At 41.4% G+C, this 17,026-nt stretch overlaps 1 protein-coding gene across 3 annotated transcripts in view; it reads right to left on the bottom strand.

Annotated features, from left to right (window-relative positions):
* LOC134617951 (plexin-A1-like) overlaps nucleotides 1-17,026 on the bottom strand; it is a 307,268-nt gene that overhangs the window by 11,206 nt on the left and 279,036 nt on the right. For all 3 annotated transcript variants that reach the window (XM_063463038.1, XM_063463040.1, XM_063463039.1), the window contains exons 25-32: nucleotides 12,785-12,931; nucleotides 12,108-12,267; nucleotides 10,656-10,759; nucleotides 10,457-10,553; nucleotides 7,852-8,042; nucleotides 4,840-5,009; nucleotides 3,938-4,150; nucleotides 580-730 (exon numbers count right to left, since the gene is read on the bottom strand). In XM_063463038.1, the coding sequence (XP_063319108.1) occupies nucleotides 580-730; nucleotides 3,938-4,150; nucleotides 4,840-5,009; nucleotides 7,852-8,042; nucleotides 10,457-10,553; nucleotides 10,656-10,759; nucleotides 12,108-12,267; nucleotides 12,785-12,931 (1,233 nt within the window). The remainder of the gene's footprint in view (nucleotides 1-579; nucleotides 731-3,937; nucleotides 4,151-4,839; nucleotides 5,010-7,851; nucleotides 8,043-10,456; nucleotides 10,554-10,655; nucleotides 10,760-12,107; nucleotides 12,268-12,784; nucleotides 12,932-17,026) is intronic.

Below are 17,026 nucleotides of genomic sequence, written 5' to 3'. Positions count from 1 at the left end.
CTTTTAACATTCACTTTTTTCTTCATTAAATACCGTGTGCTACTTTTTTAAGCAAAGAGTAAAATGAGTGATGATGGTGTTGGAGAACTTCTCATCAGACACACACTATGAACATGATGGCACGTGGGTATATGGAATCTAGTGGTTTAAATCCCAATAAGTGCATTTAATGTCTTGCTTGAGACTCTGCTGGTTGTTCGTGATTTGTTTTCTTAACTGTGAATGCTTATTCAATAAAATGAATAAGCATCCTTAAAATGTGGCACTATTTCATTAACGCATTCTTGAGTTTTAATCAGCTGGTAGCAGCAAAGGATACTGTGCAAGCAGGTCTTTAAAAAAAATCACCTAAATTCTGTTAAGCTCCATTAAGTTCATAATGTGCTGAGCTCATGCCTTAATGTGCATCCTTAATGGTGGTAATACCTTCCAGCTTGTACCGATGTGGACTGGTTATCAGTGTTATTGAATTAAAATGACCTCGTGGTATTAGTCAAGACAAGTAAAGGGAGGCAGAGCGCGAATAATTACAACATTCTTCCCTTCTTCTATATTTAGTGCTGGGCAGTGGGAGCTTACCTCATCTTTGTATTTGACGATGTAGGAGTAGATCTCGTGCAGCGCTGACATGCTGTTGAACTGGCTGAGATGCAGCCGGGACTGCTCCGCTAGGTAGGCACTCATGTCCTGATCGCTGATGGCTGGCATGCGGGAGATATCGGAGTAATACCTAGACAAGAGTTCAGGCAGAGTTTCGTGTCATGCCACTTTCGTGTCCATTCAGACCTTGACTTACTGCCTCGACCTAGGCTTCCCATTGAAGGATTAATGCAGCTTAATACAATTTCTTTGCTGATGGTTAGCACCTTGTTAGAGCACACATTGACCTACTTTGCCATTTAATTTAAAAATAATGAGATTAGTAAAATAAGAGACGGTTCAATTCAACTCAGTTTTATTTATATAGCACCTAAAGTCACCTAAGGGCACTTCTGCTACAATAACCAAACAATTAGACGATCCCTTATGAGCGAGCACTTGGCAACAGCGGGAAGGAAAAGCTCCCTTTTGAAAGGAAGAAACCTCTGCTAGAATCAATCTCAGGGACAGGCAAGCGTCTGATGGGACCGTGGGGGTGAGGGGAACACAGGAAAACAAAGCCAAATTCAGTTTTTTCAGATGCCCACCTGCTTATGTAACTCGGGAATTGATGGCTTCGTTGTCATGGTTGATGTTAGGGCCCTGGGTCGTTCTTTCCCCCTTATGTAACAAAACTGCTTAGCATTCCCTTTGCAAGCCCCAGCTCCTGATCATGTGCTCTTTATTTTGCCCTCCTCGCCTGACTGTTTCTCCTGTCTCCCTCTTACTGCCATCTTTGACTGGTTAGGGCTGTCAGACTGTCATTCAGGGCTGCTGTGATCAGTGAGTAGCCTGCACCGTACATTCTTGCTAACTGCTACGAAAGGGTACCTGTTACTGATCCTTTTATAAAGTACCTCGTATGTATAACGTTCTGCAGGCTTCTTGCCTGCCAGCTTTTGATTATATAACCTGTTTGTTTAGTCCTGTCAGGGGCATTAAAACACTGGGACGCAGGGCCAGGAAGCAGCGATTAGCACACTCGCACAGTTAGTTGACTTCCTTTGTAAGATACTCACTTACAGACGTGCTATTTATTCTGTAATGTCTGTTTTCGAAAGGAAAGCCAGTGAGCCTAGCATTTCATTTCTTTTCTTTTTTAAACAGAACAGTCTGATTTGGCTCTTACACTTCAGTTCTAAGTCCAATTATATTTTATCCATCCTACCCTCTGTAAGCTTTTTGGTGACTACTTTGTGACTCTTTTATGGATATTGACGGGAACCTAGCTGGGTTTGTAACAGCTGATTCATCCTTTACTCATTCATATTTCATTAATATTTCATTTTTGAGATGGTGGGAGGTAAAACAGGTGATGCTCTCAGTGAAACAACAACCTTAGTATTATCGACTCAGTGTTGCTGGCTGCACTGGGAGAGTGAAAGGTCTGTAGAAAGTGAGGCAGGTAAAAACACAATATATTAAGAAAACATCCCAATACTGAGCTGTACCTGGATCTGTGTGCACGATCCATATCTCGGCTATCTCAAGGTTTACTGCAGCAGGGCAGCACTGGGAGGAGAGTGTAGGTTTGGAGGCATAATGGAAGCAAGGTTCAACTGCACCCAGTTAAATCTCACCTATAAATCCTTATCTCACACTCCCTCCAAAAGCTCTGTGGAAGCTGCACTACTTCCTGCAGCATATTCAATTCAAGCTGCTCAACATAAAGAAATACACAGCGGTTTCCCCACAGATTTAGACTCTGTTTGTGGCAGAAGAGTGCACATGCATTTATGTGCAGGAAAGATTTCTTAAGTATTATTATACATTATATGTTATCAGTTTCTGCACTGCAAATATTTTTACATGTCCTGACTTTGCAACAAACAACCGAGAAGACAAGCACTCGCTCTCCACAGTCTCTCATCCAGTGGATTAACTCCAGCTCCACTATTGTGGATTGTGGCCGTCTACAGCAGGCAGTGCTGTGATCTGCTGCATCAGCCATCTTGGTCCTGTGAATGAACCAGCTCGAGACCTGCTGCAGGTTCAGGTTAGAGTTTGCAGTAGATCTTCAGAGCAGAACAAAGACTAGTTTATCCAGCCACAGTTCAGGATGGCAGAGATGGATTATGTCTCACCCTGGGACAAGATTCTCTGAAGAAGGAGCTGAATAATACTGAGAAACTGCCACAACAGCTACTCACTATAGAAACATATAAAGGAGAGCACCGGGGCTAGCTCAGTTTTCAAAAGAAAAGAAATAGGATTGCCGACTAACGAACTGATTATCGATCGTGCCATTTTTTTAGATTTAAAAAAAATGCTAAGAGAGATTATGAGTGTACTTAGGTGGGCATTATATTTGGGCAGGTATCAAACACTGTACTCTACCAGAATGGTGTTTGTTATCAGCCCTTCTGTTTTACCATTAGCAGTGAAAAACCTGGAAATCTAAAAAGGATTAAAAATCAACATTATATATATATATATATATATATACACATATATATGTACGTAAAGGTGGTGTAATGCACGCTGCTGAGCAGCAGATAGCTGCCCCTCCCTAAGCCTGGTTCTGCTGAGGTTCCTTCCTGTTAAAAAGGAGTTTTGCCTCCCCACTGTTGCCAAGTCCAAGCTTACAGGAAATCATCTAATTCGTTTTTCTTTCTATTATTATGGGGACCTTACCTAACTAATATAATATACTAATATAAAGCACCTTAAGGTAACTGTTCTTGAGATTTGGTGCTATATAAAAAAACTAAATTGAATTTAATTCAGGTAAATTTAATTACACAAAATTTTGTGTAATTGAATTGAATGAATTGAAGGAGAAACATGAACAGAGCGCCTCCTGCCCCTAAAGTGGAACCGCAGGTGCTGCGATCACTTAAACATCCTGGAGTTGGGCAGAAGATTAAGAGGCTACGGCTGCTTTTTAGCAAAATCCAGTGAAACCTTTGTCTTCTTCTTTCTTTTTGTCTTAGAACTGATCCACATGGAGCAGCTGTCACTGTCATTTTACTCACTCTGTATAGTACACTGTATTATATAGTGATCGAGACAGCTGTAATTACTGCAGAGTGGTTTCTTTGCAGTAATTTAATCCAACTATTATGCTTTAAATGCCAGTACCAGATAAAGTTCAGCCTGTAACGTTGCTACAGTCTTACAGCTGTTTTTAGCTTAATAGTTTAATAGTGTAATTAACTTTGATTATAACACTCCACCTCATTTTTCTCTCACAGCTCATGAGGAACTTTTAACATTTAAACTGCGGATACAAAAGGTATCCTCCCATCAAACGTAGCTGATCTCAAAGTCTTTGCGTTTGGGTCAAACTCTGACTCACCTCTCGACCCAGTTCTTGTAGTTGGGGATGTCTTTAGCGTAGAGAAGCTTATTTGAAGGCGAGTCTTTGCCTAGTTTGTGCTCCGATGTTGAACAGGAGTCCATGAAGGTCTGGGCCACCACAGACAGACAAGCATCTGTGATGCTGTTCTTATGAATGTCGAATACAAACTGTGGGTTCTTGATCACGTTCACCCAGAACCGGAGAGGGAGACTGGAGAGAGAGCAAGAGAATAAAACCCAAAAAAAGTTTATTTTGAAATAAAAATGTAACATCGTGTGATTAAGTGCTTTCTGTCACTAGCTTAATTCCACTTGTAGTTCTGTTTTTTCTAATTAGTTCACTGTGTGCATTAAAGCCGGCTTTAATGCACACAGGCAGTGCTGGGGCCCTCGGGGATCGCAGCAGCTGTGTGGCTGGAGACGATCAAAACTTTATAGTTTACCTAAATGCTCTTCATTGCTACGGAAATGCAATGATGAAAAAATGTTAATAAATAATTTATGAATTACAAACACTGCAAAGCTAGTCTGAAGATCTTATTATAGGAAGCACCCAACACAGCAATTTTTACATTTTTCTATACATTTTGCAGACTTGGATGTATCGATTTAATTCAGTGCAGCATTGTTTACAAGGATATTTACTTTGCAGACACTGCGATTATTACTATATTTCAGCATCCATTCAAATCTCTTTGAAATGCACTTTGATTGCAGTCATTTTCAGTGAGATATAGACTCCAGCGCAAATGTCACCAGGGCCAAACGTGAAAAGTGCCTGAAGATCTCATTACGCTGGAGCTGAAATTTGATTGAACCGAACAGGGTTACATCCGGTTTGGAGAACACTTTACATTAAAGGGGAATTAATTTTTCAGCAGCTACAGATTTTGGACTCACCAGTTGCTCTTCCAGGTATGTCGTACATCATAGTCTGTGATGGAGTGTTTGTCAGCCTGCTCGTCCAGAAAGTCAAACATATACTTGATGGCCAGGGGCAACGCGCTACCTCTGTGGGCTGTGCTGAAGATGGTCTCAAACAGGTCGTCCACAAACTTCTGTAACGTACCCTAAATGAAGGAAATCAGGGTGTACTTTTAAAAAGAAATGTAAGGAATATTTTAACAGTAATTTTAGCTGTAATATCAACTGTTTTAATAATTTCGAGAGGTTATTACAGACCAACAAACTGACTAAACTTCTGCTTACATAGAGGTGCTCACACTTGCTGATGATCAAACATCTGGCTGCTACTTTTAATTTCCATGGAATAAGTAGGGATGTACTTAGTTTTTTAAAATTTTTCCCAACAGTTTCACTACACTGTCGGGTTGTTTTTAGTCTATAGGCAATCACTGAAAGTGTTATTTAAATGTTGCTGTGATTCCCACAACACCGGTCAAAATGGCTTAGAGGTCTTTGATATTAATGATGATTATATACAAGCATAAGCTGCACTCTTATGTTGAACAAGCATTCTGACATTTTAGTACAGGTGGTGTTCCCATATTATGGTAATCGCTCTGACCTTTTTGATATTTCTGTCAGGACCACTTTAGTCACAAGAGGACTGTTATTTTAGTGGCTGTAATTTATATATGGAAGTGTGCCTCTGTTCTGGGACCTCCTCACTGCTCTAAACTCATACACAGAAAGCCAAAAGGCAAGGAGAGCAGTGCAGCAGTCAGTAAGAGCGAACATGACTTGAAATAGAGGAGCTGGGGTGGAAGTGGTTTGCAGAGTGGGTTAATAACACTTTTCATATGAGCCATCAGCAGATCTGTATGAAGAGCTGGATCAGGTAACTCTATGCTCAATGTTTGTTTTTTTTGTTTGTTTTTTTTTTTACTTATATTGATTCTCTACATATGTGTGCAGTAATTTCTTAGCATTAAAAACATTCCCACATATGCTTCCCTTTCAAATCAGCCTGACTATTAATTAGAAAGGAGGAATATCTCAGAGCTCAGGAAGCCAGCGTCAACATAAGCAGTTTCATGGCACTGTGAAGCAGAATATAATGTACCATTTCCAGCTACTTGTATCCACAGCACCTGAATGGGCCTCGAGCGTGTACATTGTTACTATGAATGGCCCCAGTGGGAATCACAGCGATAACTCTGGCTGTGAGACTTACTCGCTCTGCTGACTAAGCGCTGCAGAATCACAAACCAGAATCCCGGCTCTTGGATTTGGATAGCGCTTTCCTCCAATGACAATGCCTCAACATAATTACATCAAATGTAGCTAAATTAATTTCCCTAACACCACATTTGTCACCCCGACTTCTCCATCTGGCAGAATCTATTACTGAGGAAATATATGTCGGGATCATATTTAGTCAGCCGCTGCAAAATGGAGCAGGAATTATTCCTGCAGCGGTTGTGAATGAATGCAGGTAGATCTGCATAGACGAGACGCCGGGGCAAACGGGTTTGGAAAGGCAGCCATAAGAGAGACAAGGACAAGATGAGCTTCTGAATTGCATTTGCCTCTCTGTTTTTTTTTTTTTTATCATGCATCACCAAATCTTCAATCCCTCAACAAATTACTCGTCTCCTGACACCTTGTGTATCTGCCTCCCTACCCTCTGCACCACAAGCCCACCTTTTTATTAATCTGTTTTTTCTTATTACCACTGGAAATTGAAAAGCCAGCTTGCTTGTAACTGCTGCCCATTGCTACATTTCCCTCCCCCCTCCTACAATTAGAAAGGAGAAGGTGAACTGAAAGACAATGAAGGAGAGGGGCAAAGACAGGCGGCCTGTTTTGTAATGCAAGATTCCAAGATGGAGGGAATGGTTGCGACTATGTTTAGCTTCACCGGTAACACATTTAGTCAGTACATTTCACTTGCTTCATGTACAATAAAGGCTTTGAAGCAATCTCACCCACTGTAAAGACTCAGACAGAGTTATTAAGGAGAGACTACATACATGCCTACTAATTTTCTATCAAAACTCTTCTCGGAAAACAAAATCAACCACTGAAACTGCACTTCTACCAGTGTCCTGTCACTTTCCTTCCACTGGCGTACCACAAGGATGGGTGCTTGGTCCCCCTACTCTTGTCTGACGATACCCAGTTATTTGTACCTTCCTAACGAGCTGTCTCACAGCACACCTCAGCCCACCCAAACACCATGATGGATGGCTACCTTCGGCTCAACTTCTCTAAGAATGAACTGGGGACCATCTGTTCAGCCCGGCGTTATGTTTTGTCTACACAGAAAGCATTTCAGCTGTGTTTTTTCCCCCCCTGTTGTCTGTCTATTCTCTACTGGAACAGATAAGCTCCTATCTTAATAAATCCATCTGTCTGCACAGGCTGTGTAATGTCTCAGATTTTACTCTTTACTGTATCCCCAGACCCAAAGCATATTTCCACTTTTGAAGTATATGTTCTTGCTCGTTATGTGTGTAACAAGAGTGGCTGTATACTGGGTTCTCAGTGCCTCCAGACACTGATATAAGTATTCATCCCCTCGCCAACTCTTGTCTCCTGTGTGGGCTTGCAAAAAGCCTTCTAATTTTCTACCTTGTGGGTCTGTTCTGTGAAGTTTGAATCTGTGAAAGTAGTGGGTCTTTGACCTGATCTCCTGTGATGTCATAAACCAATTGCTAGTTGCAGAAATATTCTCATCAATGTCTGTGATGATGTAATTTGATAAAGATAAAGATAAAGACCCCTCAAAGATGTGGGGACACTCTGTATTAGAAGTTTCCTCTCCTTTTAAATAGGTGAGGTGGATCACTCTGCACGAAAGAGCTGAAAATGCTGAAGAAGAGTTTTCCTATTAGGTTTTAGTGTCCCCCTGATGGTTTCAAGTGCTGTTTAAGAGGTTTTTCCACTCTGACTAGAATCAATATATATATAAAAACGAAGAGTGCTGTTTACACCCCTGCCCCTTACTTTTGTAGCCAGCAGCCTGGTCAGGTAGATCTCAGAGACCATCTTGCTTCCCCGGTCGCCCTCCCTCTGGTCTGAGTGGTCGTGGTTTTTCACCAGGTGCCACAGTTTGGTTCCGCTCTCCAGATCGGGGGTGATCATGGGCGTTCGAGAACGTAGGCTGTCTGGACTACTGGCCGTCCTCAGCATACTCTCTAAATGAGACAAAAACAGAATTATGTGCGTTTCTTTTAAATACTCAAAAATGGTTCAACTGACCCACAATCTCTACCATCTGTGTCTGTTTCATTATTCATTGTGAGAGTGTCATGATTCGAATAAAGCAAGAAGAAATCTGTGACTGTTTCATGTAGGATGGGAGGAGGTAAGGTGCACAATATCTGCTGAATATCTCTTGTTTCTGGGGTAGAAAGCTGGACTGGAGAGAAGAGGTGGCGAGACCAAAGATGCTGATGTGTGTAGCCATCCACATGCTTGGTGAAAGGACAGTGAGGAGTGTGGATGATAGAGGAGAAGTAAATATAGGGGGAGGGTGGAGGGGGGTGACGGGAAAAAAAAAGGGGGGAGTGGGCGAGCGAAATGGACGGAGAGTCAAAAAGGTCAGGAGAGAGGGGTGAAATGGAGAGTAATGGGAGTGCATGGGATAGAAGAGTGAATGAGGCTGAGTGGGATGGTGTAGAGCGCTGCTGTTGCTTTTGCCAGTGGGGTGCTGAGTGGCTTTGATTCCAAGCTCATCATGACCATTGGTGGCCAACAATTTTGCCTGTTCTAATAACACCCCGCTACATGCACACATTCATGCACGAGGCACACCAACAGGATCATAATAACAAACAAAAGGGACACAGTCAAAGAGACTTTTTAACCAAATTTTTTTTCACAGTGGAGCAAAATAGCTGGAGCCTTGCAGCAGTGTGAGATAGTTCACTACAAGAGAGGTTCAGAAATGAAACAGGTCCTCAATAATGCCATTCTCAAACAGTGTAGGTGTTGTGTGATGCACTGACTAAACCATTTATTTTGTTCCAAGTAGAATCAATAGAAACTGGCATATTTGTAGTGAGAAAGAATTTTTAGTCAGTATTCCCGTATTTCAGTCAATCATATGTCTACTTGCATATAATATGGGCCACTTGTGCTGTTAAACCCTCGGTAATATCTATCAGCTTACCGAGTTTTGTGGTTGTGTGGATTTTCTCCATAGCTAGCAGATGCTGTAAAAATGCCCTGCAAAAAACACATTTCTATACCTGCCAACATGTAGCTTTGAATAGTACTAGATTTAGAAGTTAAAGGTCAAATATTTCTATCAGCAGGTGAAGACTCTGAGCTGCAAGGAGGGTGAATATTGGACATGCATTCATCAAGTGGCAAGAAATATGACTCCAAGGAGACGGGAATGCTGGTGTGTAAACAGGCAGCAGTTTTCTACTGCTTTTTATTTGCCTTAAGAAAAAATACAACTTCTGATAAGGAGTCAGTTTAAACGACATGTGGAATCCTGACAACAGTGTGTTTAAGTTAATGATATATTAACCTTTCAAACATACAAAATAGGCGTCCCACCAGGCTCCAAACTCGGACCACTTTTTTTGATGTGACGTAAAAGGGTTACATCTTGGATAAGTTGTTATGACAGCCAGGTGAAATATATGAAGTAAATACGAAGTATGAATAAATACAATGAATGCTTCATATTAAATAATAAGAAGTTTGCTGATGCTCAATAAAATAATTGTTGGGAGTTGGGCATGAATCTTTTTCAGCTTTTTCATTTTGGAATGAGGTATGCTAGAAATACAGTTTGAGAACAGCTGTCATGGGAGAGCGTTGAAAATAAACACTTTGACCAGCACTATTTTTTCTGAATGCTAGATTTACGGGAAAAGGGACACATCTGACTTTTCCACTATTTTCAGGTCGTGCAATTGACATCAGAGTCAGCATTCAGCAGAAAAACTAGCATGTCAATTTTCCATTTCCATATAAAACACACACACACACACAAAAAAAAATTCAAATTCTAACCTAAACATTTCATTTTTTGGCACGGGCGTTTTTGGAGAAGAGCCACACTGATTTGGGGCTACAGCAGATCAGCAGCAATGATAGCAGCTGTGCATGTGTGAGGGTTAATACCCACTCAGCATCAGATGAGGGTTCAGTTTTTTTTTCTCACCTCAGAGTAATTTATCCTCTAAATGGTTTAATTTTCCAGTGGAAAATACCATACTGTTGCTGGGGCTCTGTCTATCTGACTGCTACGTGTCCTCTCACTCTCTCTCTCTCGCTGTCTCTTTTTCACTCTGTCAGCTGGGGATCGAGGTGTCTACTTTAATGCCTGTCATTTATGGACTGCTTGGAAATAGCCGTGGAATAGCCTTGGCCTGCGCTGATGGCAGTGGATAAAAAGGATTGCCATTCACTCAGATGGAGGTAAAAAAGAAAAAGAAAAAAAAGGACCCCAATCATGGCCATGACAAACAAAGACAAAGACTGAATGAGAGAGAGTTAGAGGCTCTGAGGGAAGGCGGGTGGTCAGAGAAATGGGGATCATTGACAGACTGATTTAAACAGGATCGAGGCACGATGGGAATGGGAGCCGTACCGTATCTGCTGAGGCTCTTGGTGAAGGTGGAGGAGTTGGAGATGTTGTAGGCAGAGTTCTGCTTTGGCACCAGGGCAATCACTGAACCATCTGTTACCTGCACAACAAAAACAATACACACACACCACCAAAATATTCAGTGTACTACTCTTGCTGAGTAGCTGGCTCTTGACGTCTGTCCTGCTTTGTGCTCGTGTACCTGATAGTGAGCCAGCGTGTTGAGTCTTTTCCAGTCGTTGTCAATCTTAGTTGTGACATCTTCATCCTGCAGGATGATTCTGGCTATCCGACCTTGACGCCATTCTTTGAAAAGAGGGAAGCCGAGTTGATGGCAAAAAGCACAAACACAAATTGTGCATGTGTGTGTCGTGAAACTGTGTACCACTTGCCAGCATTTTGCATTTGTGTTTTTTATATTTTCAATGAAAAAGAGGTAGTTAGTAGGCTTATTAAATTTTACACTGCAAAATTACATTAAAGCAACTAACAACTGATCAAAAGCCTGTATCCAATGTGAGAAAAGTCCCTGGACTTAACATTCCCGAGAACAACAGAGAATTGATACTCTGCCGTTTGCCTCATTTCCACCGAGCAGTTTATTCTCTTTAAGCTTATTGGTTTTTCTTACTGAGTGGCTATTTGCAACATTAAAAGTCCAGATAATGATGCCGCATGCTTACTCTGCAGTATCGTGCAGCAAGCAAACAACGTTAGCAGCAACCCGAGTCACTGAGGGAAATCAAAAAAGAGGGGCTAAAATGAGAGCAGGGCTCTTTATGGTAAAAGCTCGAGATATTTTAATCTGTTGGATGGATAAACTGCTGTCACACCAAAAAAATAAATAATAATAATTAAAGAAACACATTTTAATCAGAGAGCTGCATCAAGTAAGTTAAACTTCTTCGTTGTGAGGTATACATCACTAAGAATGTGCGGGCCATACTAACTACTGAGTTAGTCATTTTAAGTTTCGGCAAAATGGACTAGCCTGCTGGATCACTTTTATTTCCATCAAACAATGTGGCATCCTTTCATTCCTAACACATCACTAAGTCCATATTGATACAGATATCAGTTTTTTCCCATTAAGATCTGATGTATGCATGTCTTTTATCCTGTCTTTCTTCTCTTACTCCAACCGTCCACAGCAGATGGCCCCACCCCGCCCTGAGCTTGGTGTTGCCAGAGGTCCTGTTAAAAGGGAATTTTTCCTTCCCACAGTCGCCAAAGTGCTTGCTCATAGGGGGTTTTTCTCTGTATGTATTATTGTAGGGTCTACCTTACAAAATAAAGCGCCTTGAGGTGACTGTTGTTGTGATTTGGGGCTGTATAAATAAAATTGAATTGAATGTATATTTAAATTATACATACATATATATGGGTTTATAGACTTTTTTAATGCTTTTAAGTCATCAAAAAAGTTTTTCAGATTAACGTCATGGCAATCTGGACTTAAAGGCATCGCTGAATGTAGTATGTTCATTAAAGCTAAAATGGGACAATGAGCTACAGTGCACTGATCTCTCCCGACTACTGGATTTATGCAATTCTTATTGCAGACATCTAAACAAAATGACTGGAAAAAAACAAATGAATCTGCTTTTATTTGATTTTATCTCATTAAGCCTGCACATACAGTCCTGTGTCTTACCCAGGTCCATATCAGAAGCCTTTGGCCTTTGCGAATAGGGGCTGCCTTTGTACACGGCATCGAGCAGCTTCTCTTTGACCTGAGTGATAGTGTCGCAGTTGAGACACTTGACTGTCACCTCCGGGGCATTCTCATTCTCTGGATTTACACAGTGCAGCGTCTGGAAACATTTTTAAAAAAAAGCATAAAAATGGAAGAAAAATGGAAAAGACAAAAGAAATTAGGCTTTTTCAGCATTATGTCAAGAACACTGCAAACACTGGTTAGCTGAATGGTGTGAACGGTTGTTCAGGTTGTCCAGCATCACTCTCACACCCAGTTTGTTTACAGCAGCTCATTTTCAAACCTGGACACATCCCTCGTCTATTTAGGCAGTTTGAGAACATAATAACTCGGCATTCGCACTTGGGAGCGGACCAAAACAACTGTAGCAGACCCCGCTGATGAGTAGGTTTGCCTGCATGTTTCCAAGCTAGACCTGAATAGTTCTGTTTTGCTAACACTGGGCAGCAAATGGGACGGTCCACGGCCAACTCCCTCCAAATGCACAGCACGCTTTAACAACCCGCATTTCAGCAGCTGACTGTTTAGATTCTCATGTGACTAAAACTTAACAAATCGAGTGATTCGGTCCCGAGCAGATGAAACGGGCCTCGAGACACAGCGAGTTTACTGACCAGTGTTTTGTAGTCAATCTGTTGTCTGATGAGCTTGTCCTCACTAAGGGAGTAGCGGGCTTCTCCTGTGATGGCGTCGATGGGTCCCTTCTCCATCTGCTGCTTGATGGCACAGTAAAGCATGAAAAGAGGCTCCCCGGCACACTCCTGGCGAGAGACGAGGCAGAAACAGACGAGTTATCTGGAGATCAAACACAGCGCGATTTTTCTCTTTTATGTCAGAAACAGTCCTAAGGAGGGAAAACCGCCCAATAATTCAAAAATCCCCCCAAAATTTAAAATGAAAATAAACAAAACCCCTAACAGAACTTAATAAACACAGTGATTCAATTTAAATCTGGTTCCTAAGAACGTTTGCTACTCTGAAGACACTGGGAATACTTAAATGTGTAAATTAATAACAGCGATACAAAATGCTGTGTGTAGTAAGGCGCTCACCTGACTCACATAAATGAGTAAATGAGGTAAGTGTGTGTTTTTGCAAGTGTCTGGAGAGCAATTAAAGACAACAAAAACTGGTAAGAATTTATGCTCAGTGGCCACTTCATTAGATACACCTTCCCAGTAGTGGGTTGTTGGGGGTTTTTGGCCTACAGAACTGCCTCAATCCTTTGTGGCATACATTCAACATTCCTCAGAGATTTTGGCCCATGCTGACATGGCAGCATCACACAGATTACATCCATGATGGGAAATCTCCTATTCCACCAAATCCCAGACATTTGGGTTGAGTGGACTGATCAGGTGGACCATTCTGGAGCTGAGATGGTTGTGTGGCACCAACAACCACGTCAAAGTCACTTTTCTTCCTCCTTCTGATGCTCTCGTTGAACTTCAGCAGTTTAGTCTACTGTGTGACTAGCTGATTAAATATTTGTGTTAATGAGCAGCTGAAAAGGTGTACCTAATGAACACTTTTGGAATCGTGACTTATCCGTTCATCTTTCAAGAAGAGGGTGACAAAATGCATGAATAATTAAAGAGCTTGACGGTGAAAACTTTAAAAAAAAAACATGATTCATTTGCTCAAACTGGAGATGGAATATTTCTGTAACTGTGTGCAGAGTAACATCCAAGTTAATGCATCACGGACCATGCTGACCGGCGACTGACATGGCTGGAAAACTGCATGAAAAAGAATTCTTTACAGTCACGTTTCCCTCTCACTCCCCCCCTTTATAGCCTCTCTGTCCGTGTGCGTCCGATAAAACGGCACCACGGATTTTACATTTGGTTTCCCCAGACGTTCAAATTCAGATGCAATTTTCTGTGCCGTGGTGAGCAGTCAGAGGCGATAAATTAGGTGCGGCAGCTGCTTTTCTCTCTCCTTTGTTGTCATACGGTTCTTCCCGTATTTTCTACCTCTGAATAAGGAATGCCTCAAAATGTTTACAGCGTGAAATCAAAAAAGCAACTTTTAGAGTTTCCTCAATTATGCAAAACACACATCATCATCATCAAAAAAAAATAACTTTAGTTAAATTATATCACTGTTACTAGTGATTGAATTTCTGGTATTCTTTAACAAATCCTGGCAATTTCTAACACTGTCAATGATCTGTAAACGAACGAGATGAAATTTCAGACCTACCCGGAATGACGTCTCAAGATGTGAAGGACACAGTGGTGTTATGTAAACATCTTTCCTTTTTTTTTGTTCCAGAGGGAGGCTGAAAGCAGTGTTACGTAAATCTTTTCAGCCTTCTCTCGGAGCCGAGCTTATGCGACCAGACATAGATGTTATAAATATGTTGCCCACTCTCCGCTCCATCAAAGACACTTGCCAATCAATAGTGTCATTAGTCATCACTTGGGCCCAAGGAAAAACACTTGCGAATGAAGTAGCGGCAGTTTAGAGGGGAGAGAGAGGACACATCACAGCCAATACTCATCCTGACGAGAGTTTAATGATCGACCGCGCAGTGCTCAGGGAGACACTTCAGACTGTGTGCGCGTGTGCGTCTGCTAGAGATGCATGAGGTCCAGCTGAGAGCAGGGGAAAGTACTAATTTATCTGTCTCACCTTCAAGCACACTTAACAACTCGCTTTTTCTTTCTAGCGCATGCATTCCTCCCTTGCGTCCTTTTTTCCTTCTTTTCCTCCATAATAAAAATCCTCAGTTCTTTATTGTTACACCATCTTCCTTTACTTTTTCATCTATTTCCCTCATATATATTCACACATTACATTGCAAAGTCTAATGTAAAAAAGAAAAGGAATAGGAGGTTTGTCTTCAATACAGTGGCTCAAATGGTCATCGCCGTTCCACCTAATTGTGTTTTTTTATGTGGCCACATATGTAGTACACCAAAGGTGGAGGAGAATCAGTGTCTGCACCTTCAAACTCAAGATATGAAGGATCGTACCTATGTTTTATCATCTGAGAGGCGTCCCCTTCACCAAAGAAGCGAAAGAGACAACGTGACCTGCATCTGGATAAAATGCCACACATCAAGCCTCTTAAACTGAAGTCAGAGCATTAATACATGGAAATACGAATAAACATCCTTAGTTATTCCCAATACTGTCACAATTATTTACTGTCAGCAGATTAAACATGTGACCCTCCCTTCTCCAAACAGTTGCCAGCTAAAACAACAACAGCTGCTTATGTTGATTGAGCGTCAAAGTCCACCAATGCTAGATCTAGCCCACTAACAGCCACTAACAGCAGCAAAAACAGCTGCGCTTACCAACAGAAAAGTTCAGAATATCCTCAACAACTCAGATGACAGAATTCGTATCAGAGTCCTATTACAAAGTTTTACAGCCTCCTCCAGAAACGAGGACACATAATAACATCTGACATAAACAGTCGACTAACTGATTGTGTACTTGAACTGGGAGGTAGTTGAAATTCAGTTGACGGCAATCTGTGAAGTACTGACATCTAGTGGTCATATTTACCACACTGTACCTTTAAAGTCAGAAGCCCGCATCATTCTCTGAGTGTTACAAAAAGGTGTCAACAAGTAAGACAGACGACAATCGTGGAAACCAGCGTGGTTCTGCAGTACTTCAATCTAAAAAAATCCACCTCAGCATGAAGGCTGTGACAAAGCAAGCTAGAATATAACCACTCAGTGTGAGCAAAGGGCCATCATGTTCTGCTTGTGCTAGTGTCGCTAACGTTAGCCATGCTTTGCAAACTGATGTGACATGGAGTGCGTGGGATTTTATGCGTGGTTCCACGTTTTGGCAATATTTGGAAGACTTTTTATAGAAGGATGTGGTTCATGGCATCAAACCGGTCTTAAATACACACATAATGGTTATTGCTTAACTTAGTTCATTAGCTTGTTCTAAAATTAAACTGTTTTCTGACTGATAAGATGGTCAGGTTTTTTGCTTCTAGCTTGGACAAATTAGGAAACTAAATTATCAGTCAGCAACATCTGTACTCTTTACTCCCAATTTTCTCAGCTTTTTTTTTTTTAAAACTTTCTTTTGCAATTTATCCTCATTTTATTCACTTGCACTTCAAAAATTTGCTCCTGCTTCCTGTCATCCTTATCTTTCATTGCTTTCCCCTTTCTCTGCCCTCTTTTCACATCTTTGCCCTGCCTTTCTCTTTAACTCCTTGCTCCTTTCTCTTCACCTCTCTATTTTCCTAACTCCTAATTGTCACCCGCAACCTCCATTCATCTCGCCTCTCTCCGCCACCTCCGATGCCCATCTCTGACCTCTCCCTCTCCTCTTCTCTCCCTCATTCCATTGCCGCACGCTTTAAGAAGCTCGTTAGCATCTGGGCCAATTAGGTGGGCAGCTGCTAACGAGACAGAGCGAGCATACATTACAGCGTTACGCTTCGGCTTTCTGCCTCCGTTGCTCGGCCGCTGCATGCTTGTCTATGAAATTTGCCTTTACTCCGCACGCTGCCTTCATTAGAGCTGCCTAATTGTATCCTGACATTTACATTTTAGGGATATAATGACAGCTCTGGCTGTACAGGGAGAGGAAGAGGCTCACATTCCTACATTGCATTGAATGCTGTGTATTTATTAGTTTCCAGATTTAGAGATTTTATAGAAATAAAAATAATATTAATAATGATGACAATGAAAGCAGTTTAGGTAATTATGGTTGTATGTTTTGGTAGAATTTAAGGACTTATTCCTGTAATATTCCTGTTACTGATTAATCACAATGAGAGATTAATGCGCAATTTAACACCACCTTCTACACAGTCCACCCTCTCTTTCCCAAAATTACTCAACTTTCTTTTCTGCTGTGACTCCAAT

The sequence above is a fragment of the Pelmatolapia mariae genome, linkage group LG20, assembly GCF_036321145.2.
Source record: "Pelmatolapia mariae isolate MD_Pm_ZW linkage group LG20, Pm_UMD_F_2, whole genome shotgun sequence".
Lineage (NCBI taxonomy): Eukaryota > Metazoa > Chordata > Actinopteri > Cichliformes > Cichlidae > Pelmatolapia > Pelmatolapia mariae.
This window is presented reverse-complemented; position numbering and strand designations above follow the sequence as displayed.